Genomic DNA, 19,474 nt, shown 5'->3' with positions numbered 1-19,474 from the left:
TTCCCTAAAAGAAGTACATGCACAATTTTTGTTGTATAATCACATAATCTATCTGCTCTTCTTTTGTCTTCCTTTTCTTGTCTTTGTGTAAGTTTTTGTGTAAGTATATGTGAGGAAGTAAAGGCTTCCTGCCCCTCACCACAGGAATATATCTTTCTCTCCTAATCTCACAAACAAGAGGGGACATGAGGGAAAGATCACTTCCCCATGGCTGGCTGCCGTCTGATGACTTTGTTTTCCCAAAGCTATAAAAGATTCATGCATTCAACAGCATTTCTACAAGGACCCTGAGACCTGAAGGATGACCTGACTTTTCTGGGCCCTTTAAGAGCTTTCTAAGTGTCCCTACATATTTACTGAGAGAGTGTTATTATGCACCTCCCTCAGCCATAGTCTATCTCTATTGTCCATTTCTGTTTTTATTCTTTTCATTTAAAAAAAAAATTGCTACTTATTAGTGTTTCTAGGACTTGTGGGCTGGTAAATGAATCACCTTATCTTCTCACCTGCCCAAAAGGGATCCAGAAATAACTGCTACTCCATTCCACCTGGCTTTGAGGTAACACATGACCCAACATGAGGAAGGATGACAAGCCCTCTACAGAGTCAGAAACACTGTAGACCACAGATCAGAGATGAGCAATTATTGATGCAAGCTATTCTGATCTCAGGAACATTCATAGAGTTTGGAAGGGGTCCTACCTCTTCTTTTGTCTTTTTGGATAGGACCCGTAGCCAATCTCCGATCATACTGAGGACAGCTGCAAAGTAGGCAAGGCCAACAAGGATCCAAAACCACACTAGGGGCTTATACCACTCTCGGTAATTGATGCCAGCGTTTCCCCCTGAAAACAACCAAATGTTACTTTAACCATGATCTCGCATATGGTCTTTACAGAGCAAACATACGGTCCATGTGACGGAGATACAGCTCCATGCTCATCCCACACTCTAAGTCAGGCTTGCTGTGTAAAAGACACAACAGAGATTGAAGGGCAAAGAAATGTGTGTCCCTAAGGGAGCCTCTCTTGTGGCTTAACTTTCTTTGATCCTTGACCACTGACCTTAATGCTAACAACAAAGATCAGTGGCCAATTTTGCCCACCTCTCTGAAAACTGAACTCTAATGATGACTGACTTTGAGCTACAAGGCAACAGATAAGGCCAGCTGTTCTTTTTCTTTTCTTTTTCTTGAATGTATTTAATAAAAATTGAATATTATTAAATCATCTCCAGTGGTTTGGAATTCTTGAAACCATTTCCATCTTAAGCACAAATGTGCTTACTGAGAGATTAGTGGATGTGTGAAAGTAAAATTAGATATAATGGCATTACTGAGACTTTGATGCATGAAATAGTGATTTAGTGCTAACCGAAGGATGGTGTTTACACATATGATTCCAAAAGGTCAATTAGGCCCGGCAATTAGAATCAACATAAACTAGAACTAAAAGAGACCTCTGAGGCCAACTAGCCCAATCCCTTTATTTTATAAACAGGAATTACAGCAAAAATCTATCCAACCAAATTGACTAGTTGCCTGCTTGCATTGACTGTCTATTTTGCTGAAAGAACCAGTCATTCATTCCAAATAAGTACCCTATTTATTCTAGCCTTCTGACAGCTACTGGTGAAAGCAGCCATGCAAAATAGGTTTCAAGCCCAGCCCAGTCTTTTAAAGAAATGAAGAAGCTCGATGACATACTGGATATTAGCCTTATTCTCACTGAGTGAGATGTGGCTGCCCAATGAAGCAAAGAATGGCCATTTCTCTCCCCTCTCTCTCTCTCTCTCTTTTTCTTTCTCCTCTCTCTCTCTCTCTCTCTCCTCTCTCTCTCTCTCTCTCTCTCTCTTTCTCTCTCCTCTCTCTCTCTCTCTCTCTCCCCTCTCTCTCTCTCTCTCTCTCTCTCTCTCTCTCTCTCTCTCTCTCTCTCTCTCCTTTCTCTCTCTTTGGCCATACGGTACATGCACTTGCCAGAGAGAGTCAAAGAGAAGGAAAGCGAGAAATCACTCGCCAGGGGCGGATGGCCACACTGCCACCCCTTCACCTCCATTCTCCTTTCAGGATTTTGGGTACACACACACACATGCCCAGAGTGATTTCAAGCCACTAGTTCCAAAACTTGAACAGTGGTCAGTTATGTAGGAGTCCAGAGCCTTATCCACCACACCGTTTGCTGGCCCCAGGCAGTGGCCACTTCTAAAACAACCAGTATTAGCAATGTATTAGTAATTAGGTTTTACACGCTAATTGATACTAAGACTTTCCTACTGGGTAGTGGCTGTAACCACAGTTAGCACCACAGCTTCCAGGCTGAGCTCTTATGGCATTGATAACATCTCCCAAAGGCAGCCAGGCAGGTGACAGGGCCTGTGTCTCCTTCCCACCTGCCTGAACCCATCTTGGCTGGCAGCCCACAAGGACTTGACAGCTATGGCAACTTCTTCAAGTTTGAATTTTTTGGGTTTGGTTTGGATGCCTTTATTTTTTCCCTTTAGGCAACTCTCCCTGGCAACTTTCTCTAGGATACAATTCGAGTTCCTGCTACACTGAGTGGCTTTTGTGGTTCATTTATTTCTGTGATAGTCTAGAGAACACTAACTTTCTCCCTTGGGCTATCTGTGTGTAAATATTTACCTTTGCAAGTCATTATCACCCAATAAAGATTGTCACTAGGGTGCGCTAGCGAGCAGCTCAGGAAACACCCTCTGAATATTCTCTTTGTCAGCTGCCTGTCTGGAATTTGGAGCTCTGTGTGTGCTCCCTGTCTGGGTCTCTCTTGAAATGCAGTAATGTTGTTAGGCTGCCCTAATGTGAGTCAGCTACAAAATAAACCAGAACTCAATCCTGCCGGATCGATGTTCTGATTATATTTCTAGAAGAGTTGATACCATGTCAAAACACAACCGGTATCTACTCTTGCTGATGCATCTTTTTTGAATGAGTGGGCATCTAATTATAGTCAGCATTGTGAACTATCAGACCCTGGTCTATGAAGATCTCAGGGCAAAGGAAATAAAGCTATGTATTCAAGAAGATGATATTAGAACAGTGTGGATGCCTGGAACTGTATAGGTCATTCCTTTACTGGATAGGTGAAGTGCCAATATGTACTAGGTGCTCAGACCATGGTAACAATAATAAATAAAAAACAATTTTTTTTTAAATCTCATACTCCCAGGATTCTGCTATTTGTGCTCTCATATTAACAGACTGAACTGAACAATTGGTTAGAGAGTAGGGTCTATCACAAGTGTCTTATAATAGATCGTCCTGGGACAGCTCAGTGTGAGCACAGAGCTCTGAAGCACAACCCACTGTGAATTATGCTTTGGGATATGTAAACACAATTGTGAAAAACTCCTGCTATTATTCCACACATTACCTTAGATCAGAACCTCAAATGAATGTTCCCATGCACCAGTTATAGACAATGCAAAGGAATTAACCTGAATCCACCTACAATGTTCCCTCTGTGTTCTCTGCAGAGCTTGAGGCCTCTGGTCAGACAGCACTGGTTGAGCAGAGAGCATAAGGAAGACTGCAGGGTTCTTGGGCCTCAGGCTTTCTCTAAGCAATATTAATCACTTTGACTTTGCAATTCTTAGTCCTTAGTCAATTAAAAGGAAAAGGGGCAGGGGATCATGGCTAGTATTTCTACAAAGCGCACTTCAGTCTTCATCCACCCAGTTGGAATAGATACAAAACTATGCTGCCAGATATCTGTGTTACAGAATTCACGTGGAGGCATCCCTGTCTCCGTTGGTGGGCTTTAATATCCCTTACAGAAGTACCAGGTTACCAGATTCCCAGAGACAAGGGCCTCCTCCTCCTCATGTACACAGTACTCTTCGGAGAAACCAAGGCTCAGCTGGGATCACAGGCCAAAGGAAGAACTGCCTAGGAGCTCTGTCTGTGAATATGCAGGCCACTGCCCAATGGAGGACAAGCCAAGGAACAAAGGCATGTCCTCACTCCACCCACACCTGTCATGCTTATGATAGAGTGGTTTTCAATGTGTCCTCTTCTTGTAGGAGAACCACAATCAATAGTCTGAACACCTAGAAATATCCCATTAGGGAAAATGAATAGCCTCTCCTTCTATCCCTGCCTTTTCCATCACACTTTGGGAAAGTGACACATAGAAGGAGCCAAATTTCATTTCATTTCCAAGTTCCCATCCCCAGATAAAATTAATGGTGGTTGTCTTTCATCTCCTTAAAACACAGCTCCTTGACATTTATTTTGATAGTTAAGGCTGTTTCTTCTATAGGCACTCAGGCAGAATCTATTAGATTATAGATTCGGCAGTCTTCAGTTCTCCGTAGTCACCAGAGTGCTAAATCTCATGTCCAGGCGTGCCCGGAACAACTTGGTAGGTTCAATGACTCTCACCTCAGCATCAGAAGCTTAACCTGCAAGTCACTGCAGACCGAGCTCTATGTTAATTTCTCCTGAGTTTCATATTTGCCCCCTGCTAATACAGCATTTCTCAGTTGATTCTAAGAGACTTACCACAATTCAGAAGCCCAAGATTAGAGGATAAGCCCATTGTGCTCTTGTATAATTCATGTGATGATAATAAGGGTACATAGCATTCTGAGGAAGAAGAGGCTGGCTGTTTACGAAATGAGGGTGTGAACAGGGCCCTTGCACTGAGGTGACACTGAGTCATTTTCTTTTGCATCTTCTGCAACATATTTTATCATGATTTTGGAAAGCACAGCCAACAGATTATTTTCCCTGCCAGGGCCCCAGAGATGGCGAGGATGCCTAGGGTGCTTACCTGCCACAAAGTCACCAAAGCCCACCGTGGTCAGAGTGACCACCACGAAGTAAATGGACTCCAAGGCTGTCCATCCCTCAATGTATTTGAAAATGACAGCCGGGATCGTCACAAACACCACACAGCCGGCCAAGATGAACAGGATGGTTGAGATGACCCGGATCTTGGTCTGGCTCACTTGCTTTTTCTAGAAAGAGAGAAGGAGAAAAAAAGTCAACTCAAAGTCCCTCCCTGAACTCAGAAGACGGTGCATCTAAAAAAGATGTTAGGTCTGTGACTTAGAAGCTTTCTTTAGTCAGTGGTTACGTTGTGAGAATCTGATGAAAACCACTCTCTTCTAGAAAAATGAACATACAGAAGTTTCCAGGTGGTTTAGGTGAGTCTCGGGCCCCTTAAAGCCCATTTACAGACATCAGATCAAGAAATCCTGCCCAGGCCCAGCCCGATGTGGTTTTCAGCACTGCAGTTCAGTTGCTACTCGCTATACAGTAGTCACATGGTCAACTATGGGTTGGATCCCAGTTGAGTTTGAAAATACACCAGTGTGTGCATGTGCCCAAGATCCTAAGGAGCTGGAGGGCTGGGAAAAAAGGGGGGTGTGGGGTGATGAGACCCTGTTGAAGATGCTTCTCTCTGTGTCTCCATCTATCTCTCATGCATGTGCTCTCTATCATGATTAAAATAAGTAAATTTTTGAAAAGAAAAAGAAATGAAACTGCTTAAACCCTGCTTGAATGTCCCTTGCACAGTTTCATGACTGCAAACATAATTGCAGAGATTGTTCACAACTTCCACACTAGCACAAACATAATTCTTTCCTGAAAAGGGCTTGCTGCCATTTTTTATGTGGCGTTTCAGACCCAGCCTGAGAGTGAGGGGCTGTCGGAGCTCTTTCCACAGTGGCAGTGAGAGCTGCACCTGCTTTCTCTGCGTTAAAGGGAATGTGCTGAAAAACATGACCTGTGTCAGGCCAAAATGTCTGAATGAAAAGAAAAACATAGCCACCCCCATACTCATTTGTGATATACTCCAGATACACTTCAGTATTTCTTTGCCCTCCTTTCCCCCACTACAGTTGTACATTCATAACGTATATTTTTTTGAGAGGTATTTTTGCTATAAGGCGTGTGCGCTCGCCAGAAAGACAGAGAGAGACAGAGAGACAGAAAGTGAGAAATCACCCCCCTCCAGGGGATATGGCCACGCTGCAATCTCTTCTCCTCCATTCTCCTCTTGTGATCTTGGGCACGCATGTACACGCGCCCGGCATGAGTTTAAGCCACCGGGTCTGGGACTCGAACTGTGGTTGACTATGTGGGAGTCCAGCCACATAGCCATTATGCTAACTGCTGGTCCCTCATAATGTACTTTTTAAAACACACTTGTTAGAGCTGGTATGGCAATCTCCATGTCTGTTCAGTGTATGACCCACGAAAGACAGGACAGGAGTCAGAATGACAGAGTAACTGTCTAAAACAGGTGGTAGAAGTAATATCTCATGTCAGCTTCTGAAGGAGTCAGGAGTTGGGTAGGAAAAAAGGATACACTTAGAATGACACTGGGACAAAAGGATCAAGCCAAGGGAGCCAGAGGTGGACTGGCAGTGTCACTGGGATCACCTAGCATACACTGACAACAATACTAGTATCGTCTCTGACCTGAAAACTCCTTCAGGTGTCGAAACTCCCAGAATTGGAACTGGAGATTGTGATTGTCATCAGGAGTCTCGGTACAATATACTAGCAAAGTAACATGAAATGCATGTTTAACACTAGAGCACATGGTCTTTCTACATTGTCTAGGTTTTCTGCAGACTTATACAGTGTCTGGGGCAATCAATACAGAAAATCCTCACCATACAATATGCCGCCTATTCACTGCTTCTCATGAGTCAGAAGGCAGAGAATTTCAGAGCACAGAAAGACCTTAGCGTTCATATACTGCATTGTCTAGATGCAAAACAGAAGCCATGAGGGGCTAAGGGATTTGCATAAAATGATGCTGCTAATAAGGGACACAGCCAAGATTAGAATTCTGATGTAATTAACTGCCTAATGGCTAATGATGGAAATAGCTTTTTAAGTTATTCAGCAATTCAGCAGCTCAAAGTTTCCAAACAAAATTGTCCTCCGCTAACAAAACAGACTATTCTCCACTGAAGAATAAGCCATTGTGTGTCTCTTGTGGAAAGGAAGACTGAGATTTAAAAAACTGACACTGGGGGGATCTATGCAGGAATTCCTAAGCTTCAGTCACAGTAGTGATATCCTGGCCAGGTTTCCCAGGACAGAAATGCTAAAGGGAGAATTCCTCCTCCTAAGATCAGCCACTGAGCTCAACCATGGAAACACCAAGCTAAGGAAGTGAGTAGATCTCCAAGATACCAAGGTGGCTTAGAGTTTTTTCCTTTGCTTCCATTCCCCCTCTTCTTCCATGATGTGTGGGGAGAAGCTTCAGCTGGCCCTTCCCCCGAAAGCTCAACGAGGTGAAAGAACTTAAAAAGGGTGCCCCCCTCTGCAATCATGCCTCAAGCCCACCAGTCCCACCTGCCTGGCATCCTCAGTCCCAGGCACGTCCCATGTGGGTTGAGCAGTTAAACAAATAACTAAGAATAGGTGGAAAATATTAATATGCACAGATGTAGATGGGCACTATATACACTCCCAGTCTTAGATTAATATGCTCCCTAAACAACACTCATAGGAAAAGTCAAAACCTCATAACCTGGAGTCACATCCTCTAATTACTAGGAAGTACTCAGTATGTGAGTGAGAACAGGAAAATTACTTTGATGTATACACTTATACAGTCCAATCCCCCCACCATCTCCTCTAAAGAGTCATCCAAAAAAAATTACAACTTATTGAGATGATTGAAAATTTATATAAAGACATTAATTTTTTGTTTCTCAACTGAAAGAATCATGACAAGATAACCTGAGGACCATAGGAAATGTCTGGCCCGCTTCATGCATTTCCATGTTGGGTTCTATAGAAGGACCTTGAGGTAGAGCAGGGGCGGTTGAGCTCCTCTGAGAATCCAAGAAATTAGCCTTTATTATTAATTAGCCCTTATTATTTATTTTACAATAAAACTTATTTATTAGTTTTCTTTGCAGGCATGTACAAACAGTCCAAAACTCAGAGATTCCACCATAGATCATTAAGTTAGTCTAATGGCTGGCAATCGGAACGTCATCACCTACCCCCCACCCCCATAAATTGTCTTCCTTAAATACATAGTGAAATTAAAGTGAATTAAAGGTTTGTGAGATACCAGGTTAAGTCATAAATTAGGATGCGAATGCCACTGCAATGTAAATGAGGTTGAAGTTGGCAAAGGAGGCCCGCACGTACATAGGAAGCTGGAGACATTCCCAGAACGAATGAAACGGGCAGAAGGGAAGATGGCAAAGGACAGGAGTGATCTGCATGGCGTCAGTAAAGGAGGCACATAACAAGGACTGGATTGGAGCGACCTCATCATCCTCTCCACCAAAAAGTTTATCGGCAAAGTAAACATCTCATCAGGGCTCACTGTCCAAACAGACCAGCTACTCCCAAGCCACTTCATCCAAGGACGATGCTCAGACAATGTTGGGAGCATTTAATTACAAGAGTATTTTAGGGACTTGAGAAATAAGCGTCTTGCATGTGTATGTGTTGCGTAGGTGTATGAAAATATGTGTATACCCATGCTTCACCATAAAAAGAAGAGGTGTAGGCGTAAGATGTTAGCAATATCTGTTATTCTGGATATCCATGTGCTTGCTGCCTTCTAGATATTTTATTTTAAAAGTTGACTTAATTGATCACATTAAACTGTAGCTTTCACAATGGAACCACAAGCCACCTCACATGTCATGTGGTCATCTTCAGGCTTCTTATCCCTGTTACCCCTGCAACCAATAGCTACTACTGTCAAATGGCATTTAGGAACACAAAGTCTAGGGGCCAACTCTTCAGATACAGATTGTATTGCTAAATAGCTGAGTGGCCTCAGGCAGATTTCTCGACCTCTCTGTGCATGATTCCTCTATAGAACCTGTCTGTACTTCTTCCTCTATAAAATACAGGTGACAGAAGACACCTTGTAGGACCGTTTGGAAGAATAAATCAGTGTGTAAAAGCTTAGCACAGTGCCTGGTAAGTGCCCAGGGCTTGTTAACAGGCATAGTTTTTTTTAATGTAAATATTCAACTCTTTGCTTTGATGTTAACAGTCCTGTATTTAACATTTCTCTTTCTTGTCGAAGAATGTTCCTCACATGTAGTTTAAGGTAATTTTTGTTTAGTCTCAGGAATTCACTGTTAGTCTGCCCCTTCCTGGATACATTACCTCCCATAATTACCTCATTTTCAACAAGAAAAAAAGTCCTCCTTCTCTTTATGCTCTTCTGTGCCAACTCCTGACTGGGCTCTCAGGCCTTCTCAGCTCACAATGTGAAAACTTTTTTATTTGCCTATCAATTAATCCCTCCCTCCTTGTTTTTACCATCCTCTGAAACAGCCAAGAATTACAGATCATGTCCATGGTGTCAGGAAGCAGCTGCAGAGGGGCCCTGAGGATCATGGACCTCACTCTCCCTGTCCCTCCTCCAATGTCCCCTACTACCCATAGAATGGAGCTGTGTTCCCACTGCGGGGTTGCTAGGCAAAAGCTCATTGCTTATAGACCAGTAAGCAGTGCAGCTAGCAGAAAGCTTTGCGAGAGCCCAGTTGTAACTGAACTAATGAGTTCTTAGGCTAACACAATTGTTACCTGAGAAGAAATGGTTTGATATATTTGGGCAGAAGTGACAGGAGAGTTGCACATTTCTGCCTAAATCTTGTTTTCACACTGTGTTGATTGGTTAAATAGAAGATGTGTTCATCCCTTCTCCTTATGCAACCTGTGTTATGCTAAACTACCTCCTTGTCCTGCTGGCACTAACTGTAGGAATTCTTAAAGAATCCCAAACCCATCTCCTGTAGAGTTCATGTAATTGTCAGATTTAAAATTATTCCAAAGAGCAAATAAGCTTCCTATACAGGAGTAAGGCAAGCAACTCTAAGAGCTCTCCTTCGAGAGAAGGATGTGTGGGCTGACAACTCTCAGCCGTTGACTTGCTTCAGACCTCAGCCACATGCCCAGTTCTCACCAAACACACCCCTGCCTGTTTTTTATTTTTTCTTTTTTTGGAGAGGTTTTTTGTTATAGGGCACGTGCACTCGCCAGACAGAGAGACAGAGAGATAGAAAGTGAGAAATCACTCCCCCAGAGGGGATGGCCACGTCACAATCCCTTCTCCTGCATTCTCCTCCCAGGATCTTGGGCACGCACGCACACATGCCCGGCGTGAGTTTAAGCCACCAGGTCTGGGACTCGAACCACGGTCGACTACGTGGGAGTACAACGACATAGCCATTACGCTAACTGCTGGTCCCACCCCTGCCTGTTTTCATCACCTTCCACAATGTTTTCTTAGAGAGCACACAGATTTCTACTTGTGTGATTTTTACCTTCTCCCCTCTTCACTCTCCTTTTCATTTTGATGTGATTTCCTGGAATTCTGAGATTAACAATCCAGGTTATTTATTCTGGATGAGAAATTGTTTCTCTGTTGTGATTTTTAGCCATGACAGTGGATATTTTAATTCAATAATAAAGATACCACAATAAAAATCCTGGGACAAGAGCCGGATATGCAGAGCTCTAGTTTAGAGTTTGGCTTGGTTTTGTTGAAATGCAAACGCGTCACCATGGTAATACAAATGAACTGCAGATAATTTCACAAAATGGAAAGATAATAAGAACTGCCTCATAGAAAGATTGACTTTATTTTTCTATATTATTATGTTTTCTTCAAAGATTTCTTTTGAAAGTTCCACTTATAACTAGTAATGTCAACATCACAACAAATAGCCATGTAGCACCAGCAATTCTACAAGCTATGAGGAGAGTTTTTAAATGTCATTTGCCTATAATCTCCATGGCAGAGACTTTAAACATACATTAGTGAGAACAGAGTATGGAATTCCCCATGGATCCTTCTGAAAACGTCTTACTCTGAAGGTAAATACACAATGGGTCATATCTACACACACACACACACACACACACACACACACACATACATACATAGTTGTATGTAGAATTTGTCTCTGAGTCACATAACAGATTGACCAGTTCAGTGTTTTGGTAGTTTCACAATGCAAAGTTTTTTTTTTTTTTTTTAAAAGATTGTTGTATATACAATGACATTGTTTTATCATTAGAGTGCCATTATAAGTGCATCTGGTTTGGAAAAAAATTAAATATACAAATAATACAAAAAAAACCTCTTAGCTGTTCCACTCTGGGAAGACTTTATTTATTTAAAAATCTTTGGATATTTTCTGTTCTAAAAGTTGGTAGCTGTTAACATTTGAAGGTACTATGCTATTGAAACACAAGGTTTTGTGTTCAAACCTCAATTAATTAATTTATTAATCACATAAGTATTAAAAACATTTATTAGGGACTGTTCTAGTTTCAGGGCACATGGCAATTGAAAGAAAAAAAGATGGAAAGAGGGAAAGAAACAGAGGAAGGCAAGAAAGGAGGATAGGAGAGAAGGAAGCAGGGAGACAGTAAGAGAGAAAGAGAGGGAGGGAGGAAGAAAAAAAGAAGAAGAAGAAGAAGGAAAGGAAAGCTCCCTTCTGCACAGTCTAGTAGGCAGGGGTGGAGTGGTAATACTGAGAGGCGCTGACCGGCCTTTGTGCTGCTGTCCATGGTAGCTAAACTCATCCCAGTGATCAAAATATCAACTGTGAAAGAAGAAAGAGTAATACTCTTGTTAACTCTGGTATGTGGGATATAAGTGTGCCAACTGTAGTGCTGATCTTTGTAATTTTGTGAGCTAAGCATTCAGAATTTCTGTCCCAAAGGCTGGACCAACCCACAAGCAAACACACCACATGTCGGCAACATACAGACAACACCTTATTTGTAAAACAGTCCTTCTCTTTGGTGAAGGTGTGCAAGGAAAGTCCACAGAGAAGAAAGGAAGGTAGACCCCTGCTGATAGCCATATTACCTGAAGAGCACCCGGCAATCCTTATAGACGCATGCCCAGCTGCTCACCTCTCCAGAGTCTATATTTATCCTACCCATATTTCAGCAGCACAACAATCATCTCACTCTGAAATGCCCTCCCACACACACAGACACACACAATAATACTGCAATAATGATGATAGCTCTCAGCTGAGATCTACCTCACAGACAACTGAAATGTAGATGCACCCTCTCATTTCACTGGCCAACAGGTTCAAGGTCACATTAGCTGAGCAGTACACAAGAGTTAGGGTGCATAATCCCTCTACAAAGATAAACTCTCAATCCCATCCCTTATGTTTCTTTCTTTGTACAAGGAACCCCACCTGCTGTAACACACAAGACCTCTGGCCAGCTTCTTATTCTGGCCCAGGCACTATGAACTCAGCCTCTCCCTCTCCCCTTCCTTTTGAGAACAAGGTGCCCCCAAGAAGTGCCCTTGTGATCTCTTGTCTACTCCTGGAGTTGTGCGAAGAACCTCACTTTCCCATAGATAAAAGCCACATTCTCCAGTATCAAGAGACTACAGCAATATTAAGCTTCAGTCTTCCATCTCTCTTGTCTTATTTCTTTATTGGTTCATACCTAGAATAGGAAAGAAGGGATGATACCTATAGGCTCTTTCAAAGACCTTAATCATCTCAACTCTCCCCCACCACCTTGCTTCTGATAGTGTGACTTTTAAAAATTAATACAAAGCACAATGTTTATTCCACTATGAAGGAGGCATGAGGTCAGATTATCTGCTCTGCAGGAAGCTCTCCTCAAGGAAGAGTGACTTCCCTTCTTTAGATTATAGAGGAATGTTCACCAAGAGGAAACACATGCAATAAAAGCAGACAAGAAAGAGTGAGGTTACAATGAGACTCCTACAAACAGTACTCTCTAAAAAGAGGTAAGAAAATGTGAGTCATTAAGGAAGTCTGAGCCCTGACTGGAGTCATTTTGGAGGGATAAGAATCCTGCTTGAGTTTTTCTAGGGGTGGGGGAATATTTTGGGGGAAATGATCATAATCCAGCCGTGTAATACACTAGGTATACTGAAATGGTCGCTTGCCACACTGTGGATTATCTAGGGATGTGTTACTCTTTCTCATTATTCCCAACTATCTCTTAGCCATGTGACTATTCACTAGAACCAACAACCCAGAGCACTTAGGAAGCATGGGAGAGAAAAGAGCTGTCATATGCCCCCTTCATTCCCAGGCTCAAGTGTGAATAGCCCAGAGGGATGGCAACTGTGAGCTTCTGGAGGTCTGCCTGGAATGACGGTCTTTATGCTGGGAATCATGATAAGTGCACGCATTTTCTCCAGCCCTTTTAATCCTGTGTGTAAGGAATTCAAAGAAAGCCTCCAAGATCAGTCAATTTAGATCAATACCTATAAAAATGCCTGAGTGTTTTACCACTTATTGAATAAATGGTAAACAATGCCCTCCACAAAACTCCTTCCTTCCTGGACAAACACTTTTTACTTCATTCATGATAGAATGCATGCACAGAGAGAAAGAGAAACAGAGGGACTGAGAAACAAGTGTCTTCCACAGGGTCTGGTCATGCCACAGTCCCTTTCCTACAGTCCTACAGACTATGCATACCTGCCATGTTTCAAGCTGACCAGGCCGGGGATTCGAACCATAGTCTTCACATGAGGTCCAGCTTCTCTTGAGCAGTGCATTACCTTTGTGCCACGGAGCAGGCCCTAGTCAGATACTTTTTAATGTAAACATATAGGAATGCATGTCCATATAAAATTATAAAGAATAATTAAATAAGCATTAAGAAATTTTACAGGGAAAAGATATATGAACTATCAGAGAAAAGGATAATAAAAAGCAAGAAAAATTTAAATCTTTAAAAAGAATCACTCAAATACATAATTGAGAAAAAAAACTTGGGGTATAGAAAGAAATGAAACAATCATTTGAGGAATCTAGAATTTTCCTGGAGGTATAAGATTTGCCATCTGAATGGGTTCAGAAGATGGCATGATGGTTATGTCACTGAACTCCCACATGGCTGACTGTGGTTCAAGTTCTAAACCTAGAGGCTTGAAACTCACACCAGACACATGTGCATACATACCCAAAATCCCAAGAGGAGACTGGAGGAGAAAGGATTGCCACATGGCCATCCCCTTGGAGTCTGATTTCTCCCTTTCTATCTCTCTGTCTCTCTGGCAAGAGCATATGCCCTATAGGAAAAATCTCTATTTAAAAAAAAGATTTCACATCTGGGTTTGTACCTAATAGTTTCAGAGTTTCAGAGATAGAAAATGTAGAGAAGAGAGAAAGAGATATGCATGAACTTTCTATCTATTTAACCTGGTAACACAGGTTAAATAAGAGGGGAAAACAGATTTATAGACAGTCAGCTAGAAATATTAGGTCATCAGGGAAGTTAGGACATATTCTTCTATGCAAAAGTGCACCATGACTTTTCCAATGACCTAATAAATCCGAAACTGGGAGCTCTGCATTGAGGGAACTTGACAGACACCCCTAAAGTTGAAACGATGTATTTAGTAGGATGTGCTCCAAATTATGAACAAAGTTGAACTCTACTTTTCTATCCTTTCATTCCACAGATATTTATCTTGCACCTGCCGTCTTCCAGGTACTAAGCTAACTTCACTGATAAGCAAAACAGAATGGTTCCCCCAACTATCTCTTAGCCATGTGACTATTCACTAGAACCAACAACCCAGAGCACTTAGGAAGCATGGGAGAGAAAAGAGCTGTCATATGCCCCCTTCATTCCCAGGCTCAAGTGTGAATAGCCCAGAGGGATGGCAACTGTGAGCTTCTGGAGGTCTGCCTGGAATGACGGTCTTTATGCTGGGAATCATGATAAGTGCACGCATTTTCTCCAGCCCTTTTAATCCTGTGTGTAAGGAATTCAAAGAAAGCCTCCAAGATCAGTCAATTTAGATCAATACCTATAAAAATGCCTGAGTGTTTTACCACTTATTGAATAAATGGTAAACAATGCCCTCCACAAAACTCCTTCCTTCCTGGACAAACACTTTTTACTTCATTCATGATAGAATGCATGCACAGAGAGAAAGAGAAACAGAGGGACTGAGAAACAAGTGTCTTCCACAGGGTCTGGTCATGCCACAGTCCCTTTCCTACAGTCCTACAGACTATGCATACCTGCCATGTTTCAAGCTGACCAGGCCGGGGATTCGAACCATAGTCTTCACATGAGGTCCAGCTTCTCTTGAGCAGTGCATTACCTTTGTGCCACGGAGCAGGCCCTAGTCAGATACTTTTTAATGTAAACATATAGGAATGCATGTCCATATAAAATTATAAAGAATAATTAAATAAGCATTAAGAAATTTTACAGGGAAAAGATATATGAACTATCAGAGAAAAGGATAATAAAAAGCAAGAAAAATTTAAATCTTTAAAAAGAATCACTCAAATACATAATTGAGAAAAAAAACTTGGGGTATAGAAAGAAATGAAACAATCATTTGAGGAATCTAGAATTTTCCTGGAGGTATAAGATTTGCCATCTGAATGGGTTCAGAAGATGGCATGATGGTTATGTCACTGAACTCCCACATGGCTGACTGTGGTTCAAGTTCTAAACCTAGAGGCTTGAAACTCACACCAGACACATGTGCATACATACCCAAAATCCCAAGAGGAGACTGGAGGAGAAAGGATTGCCACATGGCCATCCCCTTGGAGTCTGATTTCTCCCTTTCTATCTCTCTGTCTCTCTGGCAAGAGCATATGCCCTATAGGAAAAATCTCTATTTAAAAAAAAGATTTCACATCTGGGTTTGTACCTAATAGTTTCAGAGTTTCAGAGATAGAAAATGTAGAGAAGAGAGAAAGAGATATGCATGAACTTTCTATCTATTTAACCTGGTAACACAGGTTAAATAAGAGGGGAAAACAGATTTATAGACAGTCAGCTAGAAATATTAGGTCATCAGGGAAGTTAGGACATATTCTTCTATGCAAAAGTGCACCATGACTTTTCCAATGACCTAATAAATCCGAAACTGGGAGCTCTGCATTGAGGGAACTTGACAGACACCCCTAAAGTTGAAACGATGTATTTAGTAGGATGTGCTCCAAATTATGAACAAAGTTGAACTCTACTTTTCTATCCTTTCATTCCACAGATATTTATCTTGCACCTGCCGTCTTCCAGGTACTAAGCTAACTTCACTGATAAGCAAAACAGAATGGTTCCCAGTCTCACAGCTCTACCCAGGCGCAAGACAAACATGAAATGGTCACACATGCAAACATATCATCGCGGCTCGTGATAGGTCAGACGTGCTATGCAGGAAAAAGAACCCGCAGAGTGAAGCAGTGTAATAGAGGCCCTTACGATAATGCTGAGCTGGGGACCTAGTGCAGTGTCCCTCACATGTGCTGCCTAGACCTCAAGACTCCCCATGGCAGTAAAAGGAGTTGGATCAGTGCTTGATCCAAGGCAGAGGATCAGTGCTTGCAAGGAAGTCCCGATGAACTTGGATTTGACATACATTAGCTGTTTCCTGCTACTGATAAATAAAGCTTTCACCGATGGCAGAATCTTTCAAGGTGAACACCCTGACACCCTTAGAGACCAGTTCTCTTTGTGTCTCACCCAAATTTCCTGCAAAGGCCTCAGGGAAGTTTCAGGTTTCATGTTTGCATAAATTGTGCACAAATAAATGAATACATATTTTGTCTACTTATTCATCTATCATTTCATCTATGATTATTAAAAAGTAGCACTGCTCTTTAATTTGATTAGGATTTTTTTTAATGATGGAGAGCATATGCACATGAGAAAGAGAGAGAACGCCCCTTAGCAGGGTCTTGTCATGCCACAATCCCCTTTACCCAGTGCTCTAGCTCTTCAGGATCCTGGGCACCCACATGTGTTCCTGGCATGCTTTCAAGCCAACCTGGGGACCCAAACCCACTGGTGGCCATATAGTTTCCAGCCTTCAAGGGTACTTGCATTACTGTTGTGCCACAGTGTCTGGGCCTGATCAGAATGGATTTCATTATGATGACTAGACAGAAGCCTATTCGAATTACTTAACACACATAATAAATGTTCCTGTGTTTAGTTTATTGGTACATTTTTTTCCTTTGAAAATAATTAAGTTATATAAAAATCCTTTAATGAAACCTATTGTACTGAATAAAGTGTCCTTTAACCTTTCATGAAGCGACTGGCTGTTTAGCTATGCAAATGAAAGCAGGCGTGGGCATCGCAAGGCCGTGACTCCAGAGACACTATGTCCTATGAGATTAAGGAGTAAGTGACCTGCCCTTAGGTAGGGTTGCAGCTCTGCAGATAATATTCTCTTTAGAAAAGTTTTTTTTTTTTAATGTAGCTTTAGATTATGCCGTTCCTGCAATGTCTAGCAGAGATACTTTATGTTCTCTTTTGAGCAGTTCTTCACAGAGAACCTGACACCAAGACCCTGAAGAGAACAACAAAAACAATAACAACAAATATATCCAGACCTTAACGTTCACCTCATGTTAAAGGAAGATTAGAAAATGTAATTGGACTGACACTGGTGAAGCTCAGCCTAGAATGTACTGTTAAGGACCATCAACCATCAATGATACTGCTATGGGTCACTGAAGCCACTCTATTGTCAAGTTGCGATGGAACCAAGATAATGGGATCACACAGCGTGACCACTTCAGAGGACACTGCTCATCCTTTTTGTCTGCCAATCATTTGAACCCTGTTCTTAAGTTTGGTTAAACACAGAGATCTTCTCCCAGGATAGAAGATGAAAAACACCAGCTACTCACTTTCCAAGCCTCTGTGGCTTGGAGGATGCAAGTATGTGGCCCAGACTCCCCAAACCATGAATACTTCAACCTACGCACATGCAGATGTGACAGCGATACATCATCAAGTGTTCATTGGGTGGTTTTCTGTGTGTTTTCCTCTTTATTCTCACTGATACCCCAAGGCCTCTTCCTAAATGAGGGGTGAAGATTCTTGGAGGTATGCTTGTAGAACCAAATTCTCCTCTCTGAGAGAGTAGGTGAGACTGGGTTAGGGACACAGGGAGAAGATGGAATGGCTGCTCAGCCTGGAGAACGGTGTGGGTCTTTCAGGGGACTAGAGGAACCTCCAGTCAGGAGAAGCAGAGGACAAGGAGGAGGGGATTAGATACAGAGCTTTCCTCCAGTGTGCGCACCTAATGACTCACCACCTGTGCACAGCCCACCTCTCAAGAGCCCTAGATCTTGCCAAGTCCCTTAAACTGAGGATAAGAGAGTTGAACACCTGAGTGGGGTGGATATGAAGGCCTTGCCTGGGGTCAAAATGGAATTGAAAGTGCCAGATGGATGCTTTCATAGAGGGAGGGTTGGTGGGCAGCAGTGGGCACACCATTGGTATTATATACAGAAATCAGGGCCACACAGAAGCCATGCCAGGGCTGGTGGTGGCAGTGATGGTTTTACAACCCATCTTCAGGTAGTCACCAAGATGGTGCTAAAGCAGATTTTAGGGCCAGCTGCACCCTCTATATCAGGACACAGTAAGGATGTCTTCCAGGACCAGAGCCATTGTTCTTGGCTAAGTACCTTCTGAGTTTGGTTCTCCAACCATCCCAGAGACTCAATAGCTAGTCGATACCTTTTTTTATAGATTTTTCTTTTCTGCTTAAATTAGCCTTTATTGGTTTCTTTCACTTTGAGTTAAGCTGCCTGACCACCAGAGCCACTCCTGGAGGTCAGATTAGGTCAAGACATAGCCCAAATGGACACCCTGGTGATAGGCCTGGGATTCTGGGCTCCAAGAACAGCCAGAACTATAACCGGGTATGATGTCTCCACTGTGGAGTACAACTGGGCCCAGCCTGGTTGCCCAGTCATTCAGTGCTGGAAGCCACATAGAGGAATGCAAGTTCAGATCCTTGGGTTAGACTGAAAAAAATAATAATAATAAAAATAAAACAGAAAAAAAGACACTAGACCTGAGGGGCTGAGATAGAAGGCTGATGAAAGGGGATAGTAGCATAATGAGACTCAAAGAGTCCCTCTCTCACACATATGCACAGATGCACACACTCTTCAAGAACTAAGTCGATAAACTTTAAAAGAACATCTGGACTCAGCTTCAGTGTGGAAGGCACTAGATCTATTCCTAAGATCTAGTGATATAGGAGAGATAGTTGTCATTGTCCTCTTCTAGACCACCCTGAAAGGTCTGCCTCTTGCAGTGGGGTTGCTGACAAGACTGCAGAGACAGGTCAGTGGTTAGGGCAGACGTCAGCAATCCAGGAGTTGATGGAAGGTGCAGGCTGTGGTCAAGACAGGTGTGGGCATACGTGGCGACAATCCCTGCAAGCACCACAGGGTGGGAGAACCTGGCAAGGGAGCCAGTGGGGGGTTAGGGAAGCCTGCTATGAGCCAATGGAGCACCAAGCATTTAGATTATATATAGATGCCAATGGAAAAGAACCAGAAGTACAATTATTGACATGCTATTGGTGGATTTCTTCAGAAAGGAGATAATGCCACGATTTCATCTTTGTCCTCTGTATTCTCCAAAGTCTCTAGAATGATCACATATTCACTTTGTAATCTTTGTAATGAAAGAAAGGAAAAGGGAAAG

The 19,474-nt window shown here is 42.4% G+C and overlaps 1 protein-coding gene across 1 annotated transcript in view; it reads right to left on the bottom strand.

Moving 5' to 3' along the window:
• The window catches only part of KCNK10 (potassium two pore domain channel subfamily K member 10), a 156,158-nt gene that overhangs the window by 4,750 nt on the left and 131,934 nt on the right, over positions 1 to 19,474 (bottom strand). The window contains exons 5-6 of the mRNA XM_006158016.3: positions 4,788 to 4,974; positions 703 to 845 (exon numbers count right to left, since the gene is read on the bottom strand). Coding sequence (XP_006158078.1) covers positions 703 to 845; positions 4,788 to 4,974 — 330 coding nt within the window. The remainder of the gene's footprint in view (positions 1 to 702; positions 846 to 4,787; positions 4,975 to 19,474) is intronic.

Source organism: Tupaia chinensis, unplaced genomic scaffold (assembly GCF_000334495.1).
Source record: "Tupaia chinensis unplaced genomic scaffold, TupChi_1.0 Scaffold000568_1, whole genome shotgun sequence".
Classification (NCBI taxonomy): domain Eukaryota; kingdom Metazoa; phylum Chordata; class Mammalia; order Scandentia; family Tupaiidae; genus Tupaia; species Tupaia belangeri.
Note: the sequence above shows the minus strand (reverse complement) of the source record. Positions and strands in the feature narration are given on the sequence as shown.